A 24,160-nucleotide genomic window follows, 5' to 3' on the forward strand; every position below is an offset into this window, starting at 1 on the left:
TATCCAATGTCTATTCATTTCTACAGTGACTCTGCAATTACTCAAAATGGTTTTGGATCACCTATTTCAGAGGTGCTTTAAGACAAATCCCAAATCAGTTTAGCTACTTTGTCATACTTTATTTTTACCCTCAAACAAAAATCAGCTTGAGTACCCACGTTATTTTCCCAATTTGGCTGGTTTTAAAAATCAAGTACTCCTCAAAAGGACAAAAAGTTTGACACTAAAATAAAATATTACGTTCCAAAAATATTTTAACCAATAGCATTTCTAGTATAATTAGTTTACAGCCTTAAATTGACTACTTTAAAATGAATGACAGATTTTTTAAATTTCCAAGTGCTTCGTGTTTTAAAACACAATCAAAGAAGACTGTGGTCATCTCCTTTTGTACACTCAAGTCAAATATCAACTTGACACAGGGTCTCTAATTAAAACTGAGCTTTAACGAGTCAGAAAATTAATTTTACCAAGGAAAAAAACTATGAATTCAGCATTTTCAGTTTATAGCCTCTATAAAGGCAAAAATGAAGCCAAATCTGACAATACTCTATTATAAAATATGTATTTTTAAAAGTTGATTTTAAATAGGGCCTCAGCCTGGGACACTGAGGACCCAGGTTCAGAACCCCAAGGTCTCCGGCTCGAGTGTGGGATCATGGGATCATAGACATGCCCCATCCATAGTTGCTGGCTTGAGCCCAAAGGTAGCTGGCTTGAAGCCCAAGGTGGCTGGCTTGGCTGGAGTTCCCCAGTCAAGGCACATATGAGAAGGCAATCAGTGAACTAAGGTGCTGCAACTATGAGTTGATGCTTCTCATCTCTCTCCCTTCCTGTCTCTCTGTCCCTGTCTGTCCCACTCCCAAACTAAGAAAAAGAAAAAAGACATCTGAAACCTATATAGTTTTATCAATCAATATCACCCCAGTAAATCCAATTGAAAACAAACAAACAAAACTAGGGACTGATGAGCTAGCTACAGGGAATATGTCAAAGGTTTCAAGCCAATAATTAACATGCTGACTTTAAACAGAAAAGCTACACAGATTTATATTCAGGAGGGTAAAACTTCAGTCACTTATATTTCAGTTCTTGGTCAAACCAAGGGAGACTAAAACATTCCTTGAGCTTTTTATTCTAAGCCTCCTGATACCTACTGCTAACAACATAAAAAGCACAAAGAATGGAGATATTATTTAAACCCAGGACTGAATAAACTGATCTATCCTTGTAAATAAATAATGGATGGTTTTAGAAAAAGTAACACTAGTTTTTCAGGGTAGTTCTCAAGAACTGCATCTATCTAGTACCACTGCTTTGGAATGAAAATGTCTGTAAATCTATGATCCTGGAACAAATAGAGGGTTTTTCAAGTTTTCAGCGGCAATACCCTAAAGGTTCACAAGATGGTGCTCTTACTACATGAAAGATTAAAAAGAAAAAGGAGAAGCTAAGGAGACTGTTGATTTTTAAAAAGAAAATATTACAAAATGAATACATTCGAGAAAATGTATCGAGGAAAACAAAGTAGCCTCAAGAAAACAAAGTAGCAAATAGAGCTGAAGTCACTAATTCAAAGCTTGGAAACTACATCAAACACTTCAATGGAATTAAATGATAAATACAGCCAGATCTCAAAATCACCTAATATTACAAACCTGCATAACAGGTGGAAACAAAACACAAAGCAAGCCGACAAACAAAAGAACCCAACCTTAGCTGGGCCAAAAATAGCAAGAATTATCCTGCAAGTAGCCTTATATCCAATTTATACATTTTTTTTCAACAAATGTTTATTGAGCACAACCATTATGTGTGGGACACTTCTCTAGGCCTTGAAGACTATTAGTGAACAAAACAAAAGCTTTTAACTCCCTAAGAGTTGGGTTTCCAAACCAGATCCTTCTAGCTTGTAGGCCTACACCTTGGGGTCCACAAACCTAGATGAGGTCTAGTCTGTAAAATAAATGTTTAGCACATTTTCAAACCTATGTAGATGCTGTAGTGCAGTGGTTCTCAAAATGTGCACCAGGGCACACTGGTGTGCCCTATGTTATTCCAGAGAAATATGTGCCTGTTGGGAACCAAAAAACCAACAGGGTCTTTGGAGTTTAGATTTTTGGGGGACAGAGGTGTGAGGAATTGGCTGTAAGCTGACAGTCTGCCCAACACACCCCACCTCACTCGCCTGATTAGGTTGCAAAAGGCTGTTAAGCTGTGGTGCTGGATTGTTTACACTACCCCATGTTCCCTGGAAAGACTGGAGGCAAGTTTCTTCTATCCTTTGTTTGGGGTCAAGTTAAGATGATACAAATGGTGGGGGTTTTGGATTGATGATTAAACATAAGAATTGACTCTTGAAGCCTTTTGGATTTCTATAAAAGAATATATCTTTAAAAGCTTTGAACATTTTACTAAAATTTTCAACATCCTATTTATGTGAATTAGGATTTTCTACACCCAACACAAGAGTAAAAAGAGAGGAATTTTTCAATGTATTGATGAGGAAATGAGAGTTTGCCTTTCAAATATATGCCCAAACATTGAAGAAATCGCTAGGATACATCAGGCTCATGTTTCTCATAAACACAAGAATGAAAAAACTTAACACATTCACACTGGGACCTGCCTAATTTACTAAATCTTACTAAGAATGTATCTATACATATGAAAAGATAACTTTACTGTCGTTTTTTTTTTATTTTTTAACCCCTCGTTTTTATGAATTCTAAAAAGTATAACTCAAAAAATGCAATATAAGAATGGTTTTTAATGTCAGAAAAAATTTAATTTTGTCATATTTATTTTGTTTAATTACCATAAAAGCGGCCCTGGCCGGTTGGCTCAGCGGTAGAGAGTCGGCCTAGCGTGCAGAGGACCCGGGTTCGATTCCCGGCCAGGGCACACAGGAGAAGCGCCCATTTGCTTCTCCACCCCTCCACCGCGCTTTCCTCTCTGTCTCTCTCTTCCCCTCCCGCAGCCAAGGCTCCATTGGAGCAAAGATGGCCTGGTGCTGGGGATGGCTCTGTGGCCTCTGCCCCAGGCGCTAGAGTGGCTCTGGTCGCAACATGGCGACCCCCAGGATGGGCAGAGCATCGCCCCCTGGTGGGCAGAGCGTTGCCCCTGGTGGGTGTGCCGGGTGGATCCCGGTCGGGCGCATGCGGGAGTCTGTCTGACTGTCTCTCCCTGTTTCCAGCTTCAGAAAAATGAAAAAAAAAAAAAAAATTACCATAAAAGCACGCTTGGACTTTATATTTTTTTCTTTAATATTTAACTTAATTATTATAACGTGTGTCTCAGAAATTTGTATATTGTGTGCCTACAATTATTTGTGGGATTTTAAATACGTCCCAACTTCAGAAAGTTTAAGAACCACTGCTGTAGTGATTACCTTTTTTTTTCCTTGAAGTGAGAAGTGGGGAAGCAGAGAGACAGATTTCCCACATACACCCGACCTGGATCCACCTGGCATGCCCACTAGGGGGCATTGCTCTGTTGCAAGCAGAGCCATTCTAGCACCTGAGGTGGAGGCCACAGAGCCATCCTCAGCGCCCAGGCTAACTTTGCTCCAATGGAGCCTTGGCTGCGGGAGGGGAAGAGAGAGACAGAGAGGAAGGAGAGGGGGAGGGGTGGAGAAGCAGATGGGCGCTTCTCCTGTGTGCCCTGGCCGGAAATCGAATCCCAGACATTCACATGCCAGGCCAAAGCTCTACCACTGAGCAAACCAGCCAGGGCTTTAATTACCATATTTTTTAAAAAGCAAAGCAATGAATGTATAGTAGTGATTATTTTCTCCAATAATTATTATCACAAGGAAAAGTGTTTTTAAGTATCTTTTTTTTTTAAACAAAATTTTTTTATTTATTTATTCATTTTTTTTAGAGAGGAGAGGGAGAGAGAGAGAGAGAGAGAGAGAGAGAGAGAGAGAGAGGAGAGACAGAGAGAGAGAAGGGGGGGGAGCTGGAAGCATCAACTCCCATATGTGCCTTGACCAGGCAAGCCCAGGGTTTCGAACCGGCGACCTCAGCATTTCCAGGTCGACGCTTTATCCACTGTGCCACTACAGGTCAGGCCCTGTTTTTAAGTATCTTGATATAAAAAGAAGGGGAGTGTCTCATACTTTAGGGAACTACTACAAAAGAACAGTTTATTTCTTCTAGACAACATGACTATAATTCAGGGGGTTGCCACAAGGTGAAAGTTATACTTGGTTTTCAAGACAATGGATGTGAGAAATTCAACCAAATTACTCCATTACTAGAAAAACCTTTACTGTTAAAACACATTCTCAATGGAACTTAAAACTTTCTTTTAATCTATTGATTGTAGAACAGTGGTCCCCAAGCCCTGGGCCGTGGACCAGTACCGGTCCGTGGGCCATTTGGTACCGGTCCACAGAGAAAGAATAAATAACTTACATTATCTCCGTTTTATTTATATTTAAGTATGAACAATGTTTTATTTTTAAAAAATGACCAGATTTCCTCTGTTACATCCGTCTAAGACTCACTCTTGACGTTTGTCTCGGTCATGTGATACATTTATCCGTCCCACCCTAAAGGCCAGTCCATGAAAATATTTTCTGACATTAAACCGGTCCGTGGCCCAAAAAAGGTTGGGGACCACTGTTGTAGATGAAGGGATAGGAAGAGAGAGATATCAGCCTGTTTGTTGTTCCACTTATTCGTGCACTCCTTGGTTGCTTCTCCCATGTGCCCTGACTAGGAATGGAACCCGCAACCTTGGCATGTCGGGGTGACTCTAACCAATTGAACTAACTACCTGGCCAGGGCCTCAATGGAAATTCTGTTCACATTTGGTAGGTAAGTAAAATGACATAGCCTCTGTGGAAAACAGTATGGTGGTACCTCAAAAAACTGAAAATAGAATTAGTATATTGTACATTGTGGACAGAACTGACTCAGTCTTGAAGCTAATATGCCATATTGACTCCTCTCCCCCACCCCACCCCCAATTTGGAAATGTATATAAAACCTCTGTAGCAAGTTGCCATTGACCTAATTATGTCTCTTAACCAGCTCTGACATCAAAGCCTCTGGGCACCTGCTGGCCCCCTCCCTTACATTAAACACACATTCTTTTCCCAGTACCTCGCCTCGGTGCTTTTATTATAAAATAGTGTCTGGGGGTGGAAGGCACAGAGGATACCCACGCCATTTTGCCACCTCCTAAGACGCACCTCATGGGTAAGTACCCTTAATAGACCCTTAATGTAATGATGGAGTTGTGAACCTCTCTCTCTGGTCTTTCAGCTCTGGGAAATTTTAAGTCACAATCAGTGAACCAGACAGGAGAGCTAAGAAATGGGCTGTAGATAAAGTGGCATCGATAGGGGAGACCCAGGGTTGGCCACCTACTTCCATGTGGGTGGCCCATGTACAAGATTCCTGTAGACCACTACCACGTGAGTATGATGGCATCCCCAAAACACTGGTTAATGTATGCATTTGTTTGAAAAAGTACACATTACACATGGTGGCAAGGAATAAAACAACATGGCCACAGCTGTGGTCTGGCCCCTCTTCTGAGTGGTTTAGCTGGCCACCAAAGCAAGCTAGAGGCAGGAGCCAGGTTTTGAAAATGAGACAAACTGAAACTTGAAAAAGATAGCTACAACTTTGCTAGCATGGTCCTGGCTAACTGAGATGGCTGGCAGGAAAGGTCCTGTGGACAGAGCCCACATCCTGTATGGTAGCCATTAAGTCTCTGTATGCATCAGCTTATGTGGTCATGTGTCTCTATATATACTCGTATTGTAGATGTGCAGTGTTTTCTACCTCCAGATGGTATTATTTGTTGGGGTTTTTTTGTTTTTGTTTTTTGTATTTTTCTGAAGCTGGAAACGGGGAGAGACAGTCAGACAGACTCCCGCATGCGCCCGACCGGGATCCACCCGGCACGCCCACCAGGGGCGACGCTCTGCCCGCCAGGGGGCGATGCTCTGCCCCTCCAGGGCGTCGCTCTGTTGCGACCAGAGCCATCCCCAGCGCCCGGGCCATCTTTGCTCCAATGGAGCCTCGGCTGCGGGAGGGGAAGAGAGAGACAGAGAGGAAGGAGAGGGGGAGGGGTGGAGAAGCAGATGGGCGCTTCTCCTGTGTGCCCTGGCCGGGAATCGAACCCGGGACTTCTGCACGCCAGGCCGACGATCTACCACTGAGCCAACCGGCCAGGGCCTAATTTGTTATTTTTATTTATTTATTTCTTAAAACTTCTACTTGATTGATCTGAAAAACAAACAAGTACTTTGTTTGGACTGGCTAGTTTAAAATTCTTGAAAATACAGAAGCTAATCTAAACACTTTTCAAGTTCTAATGATCTAAGATTAATCTTTAGTAGAAACTAAAAGATAAATTTGGATGTTAATAAATACTTCTTATGCTTTCTTTGTTCAGGAAGCATACATTTCTAAAAGTTATGAAATACATTTGCCAATAAAAACCTATGTTTCAAAAATTATAAAATGTATTAGTAAATCTGCCAATCTAAAAATTACTAATTACTTACTTTTTAGTTGTCACTAGAAATTAAGGACTTAAGGGTTAAAAATTCTAATTAAGATGAAAACAAAATTTTTTTAAGTAATAAAAGGTATAATAAGGTATGGAGATGTATTTATAAGAGAAGTAAAGTAATTTTGTCCTAAAGTGAGACTGGTTACTTCAAAATGGGAAAGAAGAAAAACAATAAAATCTATTGTAAAAAAAAGGTTGTAGAATGTGTATAAGAAAATATCTTGAGAAAATTCCAAATTAAGAATGGAATGAATTTCAATCTTTATGAAATTAAGTACATATATATAAATATCAAAAGTAAGCTGATGCAAAGTTAGTCTTTTTCTTGACCTGGAGAGGGCTTTGGGGTATTCCAGAGGACCCCTGGAATACCTTAGATTTGTTTTCTCTTTTTAACAGAGAAATATTAAACTAATTAGGCTTATTTGGTATGTTGAAATTATATGAGAAACATTGTCAAAGAAGAAATAACATTGAGCCTTTTTTATGTTGTATTTGTGCATATTATAGGTGCCCCAGATATTATGAGAAATTCTTGGAAATCTGAGATGTCCTGGCATTAAGATGTCTGTCATCAGAAATGAGACATACAGAAAGGACTACGCCTGAGTATCAGTGAGGCATATGTGGATCAAGTCCATTCTGTTCCTGCAAAAATGACCCCTCATCACCAGACGTCTGCCATCCTGACGTCCTTGTAACAAGGTAACAGTCTGCCCCTGAATCAGAGAAACTAAGATGGATAAACAACGACTGTAAATTAAATGAATAGTCAGATATGGGGAACTCAAGTGGGCTACCTGGTTCTCCCAAGCTCCCTGACAAGCTCCATTATTTGGTTTTTGTATTCCTCATGCACCAGTGTATTTAAGCTGAACTTCATTCAACTGCCACTTAGTATATGTTCTTGTTGTTTGTGTATATTCTCTGGATGGCTTGAAGCCTGTCTCTTGCTACAAGGCTACATCCTCACTGTGACAAAGAAACTGTTAGAAAATATGTTTCCCACTTGGGGTATATACCATCCAAGTGCTCCCCTAAGGCTATTTATCAGTATTTTTCAACTGCCAGTCCATAAAAGAGTTAACCACCCTGATGTATGAAGATTATAGACCCAATGATTATAGACTCCCCGGACCAGTGGTTGAAAACCACTGATATACCTAGCCCCACCATATGCCAAGGGTGACTGCTAGAGACCTTCTGAGTCCACCTCTATAACTTACCATCATTACAGCAATACCTGGACATCCTGTGTACACATCTCCAAACCAGAAGATGATGTCTGTCCGGGCTTATGTATGGCCATTGCAGTTCATACACAAGAATTATCTCAGGTAGACCTATCCCTATATCATGTTTGTTCAGGGATGGGAACTGTGCCTTCATTCATTGATGATGGCATTTTCTTTTCTTTTCTTTTTTTTCTGAATGAGAAGCAGGGAGGCAGAGAGACAAACTCCTGCATGCACCCAACTGGGATCCACCGGCATGCCCACCAGGGGGCAATGCTCTGTCCATCCAGGGCATTGCTCCATTGCAACCAGGGCCATTCTAGCGCCTGAGGTGGAGGCCATGGAGTCATCCTCAGCGCCTGGGCCAATTTTGCTCCAATGGAGCCTTGGCTGTGGGAGGGGAAGAGAGAGATAGAGAGATAGAAAGGAGAGGGGGAAGGGTGGAGAAGCAGATGGGTGTTTCTCCTGTGTACTGTGGCAAGGAATCTAACCTGGGACTTCCACATGCTGAGCCAACACTTTACCACTGAACTAGCCAACCAGGGTGGTGAGGACATTTTCTGTGGGGTTCTACAGTGCATACTGACGTGGTCTCATAATATATTAGCTCCAAAATGGAGAGGGGAGGAAGGCATGAAGACTCTTGCCAACACCCAAGACACACCTCATATAAATTCTATTAATAAACTCTTAATGTAATGATGGAGTTGTCAGCCTCTTTCTCTGGTCTCTTGACCCTGTGAAATTTTTACATAACATATATGATCTAGCAATTACACTTCTGGGATTATACCCCAAAGAACTGAAAATAGAATCTTGAAGAGATATTTGTACACCTAAGTTCATAGCAGCATTATTCACAATAGGTAAAACATGAAAGCAACCCAAGTGTGCACCAATGAGTGAATGGAAAAGCAAAATGTAAAATATACATACAATATCATTCAGCCTTAAAGGGAAGGAAATTCAGAAACATGCTACAACAGAAATGAACCTTGAAGACATTATGCAAAGTGAAATAAACCAGACACAAAATACAAATACTGTATGCTTACACTTACGTGAAATACCTAAAGTAACGGGTTGGGTGGGGGGAATGGGGAGTTATTGTCTAATGGGTCTAGAGTTTCAGTTTTACCAGATGAAGAGTTCTAGAGATGAAAGGTGATGATGGTTGCACAACAATATGAATGAACTTAATACCACTGAACTGGATATTAATATAGTTAAAATAGTAAATTTTATGTTACATGTAGTTCATAATTTAAAATTTGGGGTAAAATTATGCATTCTAATTATTTCCAACATTTATGCACTTAAAACTACCAAGACAAAAATTTCAGAAAATTTAATACCACCCAGAAATTTTATGCTTTCTTTCCTTTTTTAAAAATGTTTATTGATTTTAGAGAGAATGAAAGAAAGCAGGAGAAAGATAGAAATATCTGTTCCTGTATGTACCTTGCTGGATTGAACCAGCAACCTCTGTGCTTCAGAATGATGCTCTAGAGTCTAACCAACCGAGCTATCCAGCCAGGGCATACTTACTTTCTTTTTCTTTTTCTTTTTCTTTTTTTTTTTTTCCCCAGAGACAGAGAGAGAGTCAGAGAGAGGGATAGATAGGGACAGACAGACAGGAATGGAAAGAGATGAGAAGCATCAATCAGCAGTTTTTCGTGGTGACACCTTAGTTGTTCATTGATTGCTTTCTCATATGTGCCTTGACTGTGGGCCTTCAGCAGACCAAGTAACTCCTTGCTTGAGCCAACGACCTTGGGTCCAAGCTGGTGAGCTTTGCTCAAACCAGATGAGCCCGCGCTCAAGCTGGCGACCTCAGGGTCTCGAACCTGGGTCCTCCGCATCCCAGTCCGACGCTCTATCCACTGCGCCACCACCTGGTCAGGCATGCTTGTTTTCTTTAATTCTAAATGGTTTCAACTATTCGATAGCTCAATCTTCGATTTATGGTTTTATTACCCCCATTGTTAGGACTTCTCAGAACTCTGCTTTCTACTCTACTATGCTTTGGATTCTCAATCCCTGCCCTGGCATCAAAGCTCTCAGATCCCTGTTCATAGTTATAGAAAAAGAAAGACAGAGTTGAGTATCCCTAGTAGGTTGATTTTGACAGGCCTGTAGGAGGTGGGAAAAAGTCAAACTATAGCTTTAGTTCTGACTTCTCAAAGTCAGAAATACATCGCCTGGCCAGATGGTGGCACAGTGAATAGAGCATCAGACTGGTACGCGGAGGACCCAGGTTCAAAACCCTGAGGTCACCGGCTTGAGCGCGGGCTTATCCAGCTTGAGCGCGGTATCATAGATATGACCCCATGGTCGCTGGCTTGAGCCCAAAGTCACTGGCCTGAGCTCAACATGGCTGGTTTGAGCAAAGGGTCACTTGCTCTGCTATAGCCCCTGGTCAAGGCACATATGAGAAAGCAGTCAATGAACAACTAAGGGACTAAGGAGCTGCAACAAAGAATTGATGCTTCTCATCTCTCCCTTCCTATTTGTCTGTTCCTACCCGTCCCTCTCTCTGTCTTTGTCAAACACACACAAAAAAATCAGTAAGACACGAATGCTAATGTTGTCCTGGCAGGGTAGCTCAGTTGGTTAGAGCATCACCCAAATAGGTTGTGGGTTCAATCCCTGCTCAGGGATTGAACCAATGAATGCATAAATATGTGAAACAATAAGTCAATGTCTCTCTCTCTCCCTTCCTCTCTCTCTTTAAAATCAATAAGTTAAAAAAATATTTTTAAAGAATGTTAATGTTAAAGATGTCCATATTCTAAGTAGATAGGAAACTGAACAAATCTAATATAATCTAATATAAACTTTCATTAATTAATAAGATTTAAAATAAAAATTTTAGGGATAGAAGAAATATAACATCTTATTTTTTCAGCTTTACTGAGGTATAATTGACAAAATTATAAGATAATTAAAGTGTACACTATGATGATTTGACATACATAAACATTGTGAAAGGATTCCCCATCTTGTTCATCAATACATATTGTCACCTCACATATTCATCTCTCCTTCTTTTTCTTTTTTGGGGGGAGAGATCATTTAAGATCTATTCTCTTGGCAAATTTCAATTATACAATAGAATATTATCGATTATAGTCACCATGTTTTACCTTATTCATCATTTTTTTCTTTTTCTTTTTTGTGTTAGAGACAGAGAGGGACGGATAAGGACAGACAGGAGAGATGAGAAGTATCAATTCTTCGTGGAGGCTCCTTAGTTGTTCATTGATTGCTTTCTCATATGTGTCTTGACAACACCTTCTCAAGCCAGCAAGTGGCCTTTGGACTCGAGCCAGTGACCACGGGGTCATGTCTATGATCCCACACTCAAGCCAGCAACCCCGCGCTCAAGCTGGTGAGCCTGCACTCAAGCCAGCAACCTGGGGGTTTCGAATCTGAGTCCTCTGTGTCCCTCTCTGATGCTCTATCCACTGCGCCACCGCCTGGTCAGGCCCGTATTCACCTTAGAGCTGAAAGTATGGACCCTTTACCAACCTTTCCTTATCCTCCCCAACCACCATTCTACTTTCTGTTTCTATGACTGACTTTTTTTTTAAGATTCCACATGTAAGTGATACCATGGCAGTATTTGTCTTTCTGTGACTGGTTTGTCCCACCCACTTAGCAAAATGCCTTCAAGGGTAACCCATGTTGTCATACTTTTATATATATTACATTCTCCTTATCCATTCACCTGTCGAAGGACACAGATTATTTCCAAATCTTGGCTACTATGAATAATGCTGCAATGCACACGGGAGTACAACTATGTCTCCAATATTCTGTTTTCGTTTCTTTTTTTTTTTGACAGAGAGAGTCACAGAGAGGGACAGATAGGGACAGGCAGGAAGGGAGAGGGGTGAGAAGCATCAATTCTTCCCTGCAACACCTTAGATGTTCACTAGTTGCTTTCTCATATGTGCCTTGACTCAGGGGCTAAGGCAGAGCGAGTGACCCCTTGCTCAAGCCAGCGAACTTGGCATTCAAGACAGCAACCTTTGGGCTCAAGCTAGTGACCATGGGGTCATGTCTATGATCCCACGCTCAAGCCAGTGACCCCGTGCGCAAGCTGGTGAGCCCGTGCTCAAGCCAGATGAGCCCGCACTCAAGCCGGCAACCTCAGGGTTTCTAACCTGGGTCCTCCGTGTCCCGGTCTTATGCTCTATCCATTGTGCCACCACCTGGTCAGGCCTGTTTTCATTTCTTTTGATTATACTCAAAGTGGATTGTTGGATCAACTGTTATATACCCAACAAGAAACCTATATAATTTCATTGATTAAACAGAAATATTACAGTAGTAAGGTGATCATAAGTTTCATCTCCAAACTGGCTAGTTTTCTTGTGGATCAAATCAGTAGTATAATAAGTCACTAACTAATGGACAGACTATAACTATGTAATAGGATATTATTAGTAAGAGTTAAGTATGTATCTATGCAACGTGCTCTTAATTAATTATATCCCATCTCTGAATCTTAGCGGTAAACTTAAGTATCTTTATGGAGACTTATGAATGCCTCACGACTTACGATCTGTTTCCAACAGTGACCGTGAAGCCTAGTAAACAGGGCATGCTGTACTGCAAAATCACATAAGTGGCTTAATTAGTATTTTCAGGTTGACTCATCACATACTTCTCTAGATAATTTCAGAAGTGAAGTAACTATCAGACTTAGGAAGAAATACAGAAATCATGATTCTCCACCTTTTCTTTCCTATTTTTTTTTTTTAGTGTTTATTTTATTGATTTTAGGTAGAGAGGAAGGGAGAGAGACAGGAACATCAATCTGTTGTATGTGCCCTGATCAAGGACTGAACTGGCAACTTCTGTGCTTCAGAATGATGCTCTAACCAACTGAGCTATCCAGCCAGGGCTCTAACCTTTCTTGTATTTTTCTGTTTTGCAATAAAATTTGGAGAACAGTGGTGGCAGAGAGAATATTCTTCTATATTTATTTATAGATTAACTATTAAGAGGTTAATAAGAAACAAGAGCATCTTGTCTTTTTTTTTTTTAACTCCTAGAGGAGTTTTGGGTATTAAACCCCCATCAGTAGAGCTCATGTAGCTAATAAGGAACTGCTCTACACCCATAAAAATTCTTCTGAAAAGGGTAGTACATTTCTTCATTCCAATAACACTTTACCTTAAGTGCTCACCAAGTGACAGTGGCTCTTAACCCTTAGTTTTAAATTTTAGCTTCAAAGTCAGTTTTGTAATTATAAGATATACTCTAAGTTGTTAAAAGTACATAGGTTCCTCCTTCTGCACTGTTGGCAGAACTGTAAATTGGTACAGTGTGGAAAACAGAATGGAGACTTCTTAAAACACTAAAATAGAACTGCCATATGATCCAACAATCCCACTGATGAATATATACAAAGAACATAAAATCAGGATCTCCAAGAGATATTTGCACTCCCCTGTTAATTGTAGCATTATTCACAATAGCCAAGATATTGAAACAATATCTATAAATAGATGAATAAAGAAAATGTGGTATATACATACACAGAATGGAATATTATTCAGTCTTAAAAAAGGAAATCCTTTATGATAACATAAATGAACCTGGAGGACATTATACTAAGTGAAATAAGCCAGACACAGAAAGACAAGCACTTATAAGCTCATGGAATCTAAAAAAGTTGAACTCATAGAAATAGAATGGTGACTGCCACGGTCCGGGAGGTAGGGAAGAGGGGAGGTTATTGGTCAAAGGGTACATACTTTCAGTTATAAAATAAATTCTAGAGATCTAATGTACAGTAGGTTCTATGAAATTTATTAGGTGAGTAGAACTTAAATATTCTCACCAGCAAAATAGAGTAAAAATGTGAGATAGTAGATGGGTTAATAAGCTTGACTGAGAGCATCATTTGATCAGGAGCATGATTTCACAATGTAACGTGTGCATCAAAACATGATATTGTACATCTTAAATAAGCCCAATGATTACTTGTCAATCATACCTCAATAAAGTCAAAATCTTTTAATTAAAGACAAAAAGTAAATGGGTTCCTGAATTATTTCATTGACAAGGGATGAAAGTCCATCTGAGCTTACAAAAAGAAATATAATGACCAACGTTGATACTGTGTGCCCTACATTTATTAGAATTATAACTTTGCAAAGGAAAACATGACTTATATCAACCAATCATTTGCTTATTTAACAAATCGTGCTAAGAGTCCAGGAATATAGTAACTCCATTAAAATTTCAAAACAAATACCTTTAAGTAATACTCATTTGTTTTCCAATTACAGATTTTCTACTTATAGTAGTTGCAACAAACTCTTATATTTGGTAATACCTTCTGCCATACGTACCTATAGAAAGAAAATAAACTTAATTGGCATGTCATAACTAAGAATAAGCTCCTATTTTTGTCTCCTCAGATGAGCTTTAAAATGACTAAATTTTGAAAACAGATATTCTAACCATAATCAGTTTATTTCCTTCTTTTTATAAAAATCAAGCAAAGAGTCTATATTTCCAGTTGTCAAATTTTTCTTGACTTTCAACAACTATTTATAGCAAGTTGAAATTTCAGAGAATCCACAGAACCTCAGAGCCACCAGTGGGCGTTCTAGGGCCTCAGGGCCATTAAGAATCCCTGGACTCCCTGGCCGGTTGGCTCAGTGGTAGAGCGTCGGCCTGGCGTGCAGAAGTCCCGGGTTCGATTCCCGGCCAGGGCACACAGGAGAAGCGCCCATCTGCTTCTCCACCCCTCCCCCTCTCCTTCCTCTCTGTCTCTCTCTTCCCCTCCCGCAGACGAGGCTCCATTGGAGCAAAGATGGCCCGGGCGCTAGAGTGGCTCTGGTTGCAACAGAGCGATGCCCCTGAGGGGCAGAGCATCGCCCCCTGGTGGGCAGAGTGTTGCCCCCTGGTGGGCGTGCCAGGTGGATCCCGGTTGGGCGCATGCGGGAGTCTGTCTGACTGTCTCTCCCCGTTTCCAGCTTCAGAAAAATACAAAAAAAAAAAAAAAAAAAGAATCCCTGGACTATAAAACCATATAACCTTCCCAAAGAAGGAAAACTCTTATTTCCTTTGAATTCTAAGCTAAAACAAAACAAACTTAAAGAAGTCCTTCCTGCATTATCAAAAAGATATTTACTATAGAAAATGTGGAAAATACAAAAAGGCACCAACTAAAATCCACCCCACATACATGCCTCATGGGAAGCAGTGTAGCAGTGGTTAAGACCACAGGTCTGGGCCAGAATGCTTGACCACTGCTTAGGAGTTCTAGCTGGTGAGCCCAGATAATGGGTTTAATAAAAGAACCTAGCTCAGAGAATGACATGATGGTTAAATGAGATTGCCCACTTGAGGGCGTTAACACAGTGTGTAAGGTAGAGGAATCATTCCATAAATATTATGACCCTGGTCGGTTAGCTCAGTTAATATTGTCATGCCGACACAAGTAGGTTATGGGTTCGACCCCTGGTCAGGGGAAGCAACCCAAAAATGCACGAGTAAGTGGAACAACAAATGCTTCCTTTCCCCCTCCCTCTCTCACCCTTCCTCTCTCTGTCTTTCTAAAAATCAATAAAAACTAAGCCCTGGCCAGATAGCTGGGTTGGTTGGAGTGTCAGCACGGAACATGGAGGATGCAGTTCAATTCCCCAGTTGGGGCACACACAGGAGCAGCTTGATGTTCCAGTCTCTCTCTCTCTCTCTCTCTCCCCCTATCTCTCCCAAATATAAATAAATATTAACAACATCATTTGACTTTTTAAGTAATAATCTTTAGTGAGATTTCATCAGTCAGTTAAATATACAGAATCATGAGCTGTCAGTGTAGACTGTAACAAACTTCTACACTAAGACCAATAGTGCTCAGAGGTAAAGTAACTTGCTCAATATCACAAAACCAGTGAGTGATAAAACCAGGACTAAAATCAAGATTTCTTACTCCTAGTTCAGTGATCTTTACTCCATTAAGTAGAGAAAGCTCTCAAAGACTTAAGAATAACCAGTCATTATGGTTAACATAATCGTTCTATTTTTATTTGTTTGGTTATTGTGTACTGATTTTGCTATAAGCACATTCTATGCATATTTAATCATCACAATTTAATTTTTTTTTATAAAGTTGATAAACTACAGAGTTTACAGTTAAAATAATGGTTTTCAAATTTCAGTCATCTTAAAGCTCATCTGAGAGACTCCTGGAACGTGTATGTCAACTAGCATCACCTCAATAAACTCAATTAAAAAAAATAAAGTTCATCAAGGGAAAAATATAAAAACTTATTTTTAGTTGTGACATGTCAATTAAGTTTACTTGTTATCAACTTTCATCCATGTTTCTAGTTCTAACTTTGCTTTGAAAAATGCAAAACTAAAAGATAAAACAGAACAACCCAGAAAACCCAACCATTCTATGTAAATAAGTTGGGGAAGACAAACAGTGTTTATATTAGTTCTGTGATATTTTTAAAACTTCAATTTATGGAACTGTCTATAAAAAGAAATAGAAAATTTAAAAAAAAGCAAACCCTGTAAAAAAGTGAAATTATCTAAAAAGCATCTACTTCAGTAGTTTTAGGAGTCTGGGGTACGGTGAGATAGTACCTTTAAAAAGTCAAGAACAATACACACTGCAAAAAATACTCTGTTACAGTTCTCAAGCATCAAGCTATCTGATGAGAAGCTTGACTTTTTTTAGGAGAGAAAAGAAACATAATTCCATATTTATACATGCTCCAAACAGTCATCTGAAAAACAAATAGAAGCCCATATTGTTAGAACTAGTATTTAACATCAAAGTTTAAGATGGGATAGAATACCAAAATTCTAAAACTAAACATCAAATCATAATATTTGAACACATTCATATTTAGATAAAGCTTTAATTTACCCAATGTTTCATACTGTGTATGCTATGCTTTAGATTTTTAAAATTTCTGGTATCTTAAAAGTTTTATGGAGAATATACTCTTTTTTCTTTTTTTTTTTTTTTTTTTTTTTTGTATTTTTCCGAAGCTGGAAACGGGGAGAGACAGTCAGACAGACTCCCGCATGCGCCCGACCGGGATCCACCCGGCTCGCCCACCAGGGGGCTACACTCTGCCCACCAGGGGGCAATGCTCTACCCTCCGGAGCGTTGCTCTGCCACAACCAGAGCCACTCTAGCGCCTGGGGCAGAGGCCAAGGAGCCATCCCCAGCGCCCGGGCCATCTTTGCTCTAATGGAGCCTAGCTGCGGGAGGGGAAGAGAGAGACAGAGAGGAAGGAGAGGGGGAGGGGTGGAGAAGCAGATGGGCGCTTCTCCTGTGTGCCCTGGCCGGGAATCGAACCTGGGACCCCTTGCACGCCAGGCCGACGCTCTACCGCTGAGCCAACCGGCAGGGCCAAGAATATACTCTTGAGCTACAGGTGCTCTGATATTCAATTTCCAAATGGACCTGGAGTAAAGGACATTATAATCTTTAAAAAAAAAAAAAAAAAAAAAAGGCCAGTGAGTCCTTGCCTTTGCCTTCTTAATGATTTGGAAATAATTCAAGCAAAGTATCCGAGTTACAAGGATTCCCAGAATTGGCTGGATTGATTACCTAATGGCCTAAATACCAAATCAAATGTTCTCCACATTGAAAAGTCCTGATTTGGAGTAGGATAAGCCTTTGGGCATTTTTCCTCAGAAGAGCTGACTAAGTAAATGGATGATCATATGAGGGATAAGGTTTATTGCCACACACACTAAATAATGTATATAAATTAACTATATTGTAATATTTTAAAAACCACACTCTTCTATAACCAATTGAATCATTCTGACCTTCGATTTAGGCTATAATCCAAAATAATTTCTGTGCACCACACTCTGACTTGTTTTGTACACAATGAACTTCCTTAAAAACTAAACAAAAGAACACTTTCCTGCTTCTCAGACAGGAATCTGAAATGCTCAAGTTCACTGAGGTCTGTCCCACTAGTGAACTAAAGCTGTTGCAAGAGCTTGTGCCTTTGAGTCAGCTTTGGGTGGAACAAAAGCAGTCTTCATTTGAGTAATTCCAGATTACAGACACAACTAATCCCGTATGAGACTTCTAGGAGTCACAGAATAATTTTTTTTCTTTTTATGAGTGAAGGTGTTTTACACGACACCAAGTAGTTTCAGTTTTCTATTCTGAGGTAACTTGAAGCAGCAATAAGATCAGGTACCGCAATAGCAATGATCATTCTGGTTCTTGGCTAGAATATTGTCTAATCACTTATTGCTATGATCTGAATGTTTGTGTCCCCCCCCAAATTCATATGTCAAAATCCTAATCCTCAAAGATAATGGTATATTAGGTAAGACCTTTAGGAAGTGGGTATGACATAAGAGTAGAATCCTCCTGAGTGGATTAGTGCCTTAGAAAAGAGGCTCTACAGAACCTCCTAGACCCTTCTGCCATGTGAGGATACACCGAGAAGTCTAACCAGAAGAGGGCCCTCTCCTGACTGTGCTGGTGCCCTGATTTCCAGGCCTCAGATTTCCAGCCTCCAGAACTGTGAGCAATAAATTTCTGCTGTTTATAAGCTACCAAATCTATGGTATTTTGTTATAGCAGCCCAAATGGACCAAGACACGAACATACACACAAATAACAGCTATATTTCCAGAAAATGTTTTCCTTCCTTAGTACATCTGTATGCCAAGGTACCATCAATAAACTTGGGATCATCACTGTATACCTCTTCATTACTCAAAATGGTCTAAGATGTTACTGTGAAGTACTTTGCTATAATACTAATTTTACAACAAACGTTCAAGCCAACATAATGATGCCAATTCAAGAAGCAGGAATGATCCTGCAGTTCATATCAACTACCAGGAAATCAGGTGTAACAAAGATTTTTCTGAGTAAATACAACTTTAAGAATCCCACAGCCTGATCAGGCGGTGGCGCAGTGGATAGAGCATCGGACTGGGATGTGGAGGACCCAGGTTCGAGACTCCGAGGTTGCCAGCTTGAGCATGTGCTCATCTGGTTTGAGCAAAGCTCACCAGCTTGGACCCAAGGTCGCTGGCTCGGTCTGCTGTAGCCCCACAGTCAAGGCACATATGAGAAAGCAACCAATGAACAACTAAGGTGTCACAATGAAAAACTGATGATTGATGCCTCTCATCTCTCTGTTCCTGTCTGTCCCTTTCTATCCCTCTCTCTGTCTCTGTAAAAACAAAACAAAACAAAACAAAAAAAAACAACCACACAGGAGAACACATGTCAATTAGAGGTCCCTCCTGTAACTGTGGCACACAATTGGCCTGGGGCTGTTTGCTCCACTGCCTCCATTGGGAGCCCAGCTCAGGTAGGCCCCACAGAAGCAATACACAGGTTGGATTTTCTGCTAATGTCCAAGTGTCAATATAAAAGCAGCAAACTTCCTGGTAGAAGTAAAATGAATTTGTCTATTTCTCTCCAATAGTCAAGCACAGAAAAATATAAGACAGCATATACAAGGATCAAATTCCAGATGTGCATTAGAAAAAGATCAATAACCTATGCAGCTTTTACAATCAAAAAGGTTTGTACTCACTGTGAATCAAGCTTCCTGAATAAATGGAAAAAAAAGTTTTAAGGTAGAGAAAAAGAATCAAACATTTGTCCTTGTGTTGCTCCTAAAGACAATATAAAGTTCTCCTTTTGGGAAGGAGGCTAAAAAAGCTTTGTTTTCTTCTTTTTAAATAACTAGTTAATTTGTACAAATAATGCATGCTCTTTTATTCAAAGGTTAGAAAATATAAAAAGGCAAAACAAAGTAAAAACAAAGAGTCCCTAGCAATTAATTCTACTTCCTATGGATTATGAATATTTTGGAATATGTAGTTATAAACTTTTTCCCCTAGGAAAGTAAAGATTCTTACCATTTTGTGATAAACCTAGCAGTTTGTGCTAAAGTTAGATTTCTTTGGCTCACTGGTACATACAGGAACAGACATCTCCTTTTAGAAGTCTGTGGACTTGCCTTTATTAACACTATTAACACTATTTGTAGATTTTAACTCTACCAGTCCATTAAAAGTACTGAATTTTTCTGTGTTCACTGAATAATCCAGTTTATTTTTACTGTTTAGTTTTAGTAAATATTCCACAGCCCAAATTTTGCACTGGCTACTTGGTTAATTTTAAAACCACTAATTAAATACTAAGATTTTAGTTCTAAATACACATACAGAAAAGACCGAGGCAATTTCTTGTTAACTGAGGCAGCTCTAAAACATTTGCTTCTATTTCTCTACTCCTTTCCCAATTTATATTTACTTCCTTAACTGAATAATCTGGATTTAAGACTGACTGACTTACTTATTTGTAAGACTGGCTTCTTATTTAATCAATGCCCCTTTAACTCACAGCACAACGAGGCATTTCAAGCATTTGTTAAGATGTCAAAAAAATCCACAAGTGGAACTAACTGATCTCAGCAAAGAAACTGGGTTCAAAAGATAAGAATACTTTACCTTATTTGCATAAATTGGAATATCATGAAATGGAGATATATATTGTCCTTTTTCATTTTCTGCAAAATAAATTAGAAAAAGCTATTACTTTTTTTTGGTTAATTATATTTCCAGATATATGAAGTATATTTTAAAAAAATACTTAATTTTTTAAGAGCGGTTTTAGGTTTACAATAAAATTGAGAGGGTGCAGAGATTTCCCACACGCTCACTGCTCCCACACATGCATAGCCTCTCCCATTATCAACAGCACTCACCAGAATGGTCATGTACACGTTTTTATACCAAGATTTTATTCCCACACACAAAAAATTGGTTGTATACTTCACCTTTCCTGTCCCTCCTTCAAGATTGGGTTAAGTTTTCACCCTACGCATTCCTTAGGCATCAAAGAGGTACTAACTTTCATAATGAGGGCAGGACTGCCTATATACCTTTGTATCCCCAAAGCCTAACAATGTCTAGTATACAAAGGTGATCAAATTGTTTTGGGTTGATCTTACATCAGTTAACAGTTCACAAAACTAATGAAATATCTGAACTCAAAAAGAAGGGGGGCACCATGTTGCCTTAAATGATGTTCCAGGAGGACAGAGCCATCTTAGATTATGATTTTTCTTTAGGATAATCAAATTGCAACAACACTGTTACAGGAAATTTCTATATTCTAGAGACTTCACTACTATACGCAAAAAGTCACCTAAAAACGTCCTTATTATTCTTCAAGAAACCTAAGGGTCAATCCACATTGCATCCCTTCAGGTTTAGAAACCAAAGTGGAATAGGAAAAATTTAGCAAAGACGATTCCCAGTCCCATCAAGTCAACTAACTTTGCGGTCCAACTCATTCTCAATTTTAAAAGACTAGCAAATGTAACTTCAGAGGTTAAAAAAAAAAATCTTCTATTAAGGAAGAAATCTGAGAAATGTATGACTTAAAAAATACTTAAAATTATATATATAGCTGAATCTAATTATTGGTATTTCTTGCCCTTGCCAGATACCTCCGTTGGTTAGATTAGAGCATCATCCAGAAGCACAGAGGTTCTGGTTTGATCCCCGGTCACAGTATATAAAAGAACAGATCCATGTTCTTGTCTCTCTCAAGTCAATAAAATAAACACTTTTTAAAAATTATTGGTATTTCTTAAATTCCAGAGTGTTCCATCAAATAAAAAGTTACTTTAGCCAGTGCCAAAGTCGAGAAATGGCTTTGGTCTTCCACGACTAGCAAATATTCGCTACCAATATATTTGCTCTCCAAATATAGCTTGAATATTATCCAACCCATAGTACCCCACCCTTAAAACGAGTCACCCCTCTAAATCCCTCCTATAGAGAAACTCTTGTGCCAGCACTAACTCAGGAAAAAATTGTTCAGTGACTTATTTGTCAAAAGTTCCCGTACTGCCCTTACTGAAGCTATTTCCAGAAATAAACAAAACAGGAGCCTCAGCCCTCCTAGGTACATGGTAATCTAATGTTCAGCTAGATGTGTAAACTTGAATCTCACCTACTTTTCCTCCCACTCCGTACTACTTTTTACAGGAGTTTTATTCATTCTTTCAGTATTGCCATTTGTCCCCTCTAAACCCAGTCTTGTCTGCCCTTCACATAGTAGATAACACAGAATTCAGTGCACCTGCTCATTTCCTTCCAAATAAAACTGTAAAAAAGTTAAAATAGAAACGCCTTTGGTGACACATTTTCGAACGCCACTATTATCTCCAATAACCTATTCCTAGTAGTTAGTTCGGGAAGGAGTGGCAGAGCGTAAAGATAAACACGAGGTAGCTTTCCTCCACGTACAAGGCAAAAAGGTGGTGCGCCAAGGAGAGCGGAGCGCCGCCAGCCTGCCGCCTCCTCTGCGCTAAGTGGGGACTTGGGTAGGTACCCCCTAGACGCCCACTCCTGGCACAACGGTAAAAACTCGGCACTTTCTTACTGTGCTTGCCAGACTGACGTCACCTGTTTGACTTGAAGGGAATTAGCTTTCTGTTTCATAAAGCCAGTTCCCAGCATCAGTGTGCTTTGGGGCAAACACGCGCCAAAGAGGCAGGAGCGCTAGCCGGACACTCCTCCCCGCCGCACACACCGCCCTTACCGCGGGGACCCGACCCCTAGGGACGAGCGGGTCCGATCCTCTACTAACCACTCCTGATCCGAGCCTCACCTTCCCCATCTGTACAATAAGGGCTGCATTTAAGCCTTCCAGATTTTGGTGCCCAAAGTCTAAGCTACAGTGAAGGAATTAAGGTCTTAGGGAGTCTCCCCCGCCCCATCCTTTTCCTCCAAATTAAGCAATCCTCTTAAGAGGATTAGTTTACCTCTAGGCACCTTTCTAGGGTGACTGAGAGATTTCCTTCTCCCATCACACACTGCCCGAGCCGAGCACCTGCACAACTAGCCTGCCTCAAGTTCGGGTCTAACCGAGCCCATGCCGTTCCGCCCGCGGGCGGGATGCGTGAAACTGAATAACCCATTTAGCACAGACCCCCGGGACCAGCCGGAGGAGCCCATCTCGCGCCGGGAACAAGAGGCCGAGTGCGGGCCGCAGGCGCCCTGGTGGGACGCGAGGCGAGGCCCGGGAATGAATGGACTGGCGGGCGGAGAGGGGCCGCAGGGCCGCCGACACTCACTGAGGAAGACTCGGTACTCGAGGGTGAAGGGCGCGCCGCGCTCCTCGCTGCTGAAGCCGCTCATAGTGCCGGAGATGACCTGCCGCCGCCGCCGCCACCACAGAGCAAGCAGCCCGCACGCGGCGCCGACTGACAAGGAGAAAGCTCCGCGCCTGCGCACTGCTAGAACTGGACTAGGGAGCTGCTCCCCGAGCTGCCTTTAACGCCGCTTGTGTTCACATGTCTGCTCCACCTCTGCCCCGCCCACCTCATGCGCAGGCGCACTCCCCCCGGGCCGCGCGTCCGTTAATCCCAGCCCCGCCCCCTCGGCTCCACCTCCGCAGACCTGCCCCCTGGCTACCCAGCTGGCCGCGTGGCTGACGACGGGTTTGGCTCTATTCTTTGGCCTGTGAGCTTTAGGGCTGTGACAGAGCCGGGTAAAAGCTCAAGTTCTCAGTTCGGACTAGCGAGGAATTGGCCGCGACCTCTCACACTGGGAATTCACCTTTGATTCTCACACACCCTTCCCTTATCTCAAAGTAGTTTATTACCCGCTGCTCTACCAGACAGGCCCTGTCTGCCGTCATAATAGCGTGCATTTGCATTTTTATAATCCGTTTAAGCAAAGCAAAGGCTTATTACAGACACTTGTGATGGCTACCAGCTAAGTACCAGTTTCACCACTTTTTAAGTGTATGACATTGGGCAAATTGCTGTTAACCTTTCTGACTCAGTTTCTCACCTGGGAAGTGGAGATAGTCATAGTAACTATTTCATGGGTTGTTGGGATGATTAACGTCAGGAGTTAGAGGAAGAGCCTGGCACTCAGGAAGTATAACTTGCTATTCCTACCCTCTCCAGTGGAGGAGGATTCAATCTAACCTCCGCCCCCAGTCCTTGCCCAACCCACCCCAGGTCCTCAGAGACTTTAGATGGGAGCATTGGAAAAGTCCAGGCTTGAACTCCGAGTCCTCTGAGGACATTTCTTTCAGGCAGGAGCTCTTTGGAGCTTGTTTTTTCTATTTCTGTTCCAATTTATCAGGCCAGACCCCAAAAGCTAAAGTCTGATTAAGGTTGTGGGCAGATATTTGTATCACATACCCAATTCTATATGTTAAAAATATGTATTTTTCAAAATCCTAATTATAAATTAAGAAATGATTAGTCACATTTCAAAGAATGCCTAGTTTTATTTAAAATTTTTGATGGCCTGGGTTTATCATAATATGCCTTTAAGACATTATGATTTAAACTTTGTTTTTATAAAATAAAGTCCATTAT

At 40.7% G+C, this 24,160-nt stretch overlaps 1 protein-coding gene across 1 annotated transcript in view; it reads right to left on the minus strand.

Annotated features, from left to right (window-relative positions):
- Positions 1-23,123, minus strand: part of PPA1 (inorganic pyrophosphatase 1) — a 57,094-nt gene extending 33,971 nt beyond the window's left edge. Inside the window, exons 1-2 of the mRNA XM_066349064.1 lie at positions 22,901-23,123; positions 20,262-20,320 (exon numbers count right to left, since the gene is read on the minus strand). Of these exons, the coding sequence (XP_066205161.1) occupies positions 20,262-20,320; positions 22,901-22,964 (123 nt within the window). The 5' untranslated portion in view covers positions 22,965-23,123. The remainder of the gene's footprint in view (positions 1-20,261; positions 20,321-22,900) is intronic.
- Between the last annotated feature and the right edge of the window lie 1,037 nt (positions 23,124-24,160).

The sequence above is a fragment of the Saccopteryx leptura genome, chromosome 9 (assembly GCF_036850995.1).
Source record: "Saccopteryx leptura isolate mSacLep1 chromosome 9, mSacLep1_pri_phased_curated, whole genome shotgun sequence".
Lineage (NCBI taxonomy): Eukaryota > Metazoa > Chordata > Mammalia > Chiroptera > Emballonuridae > Saccopteryx > Saccopteryx leptura.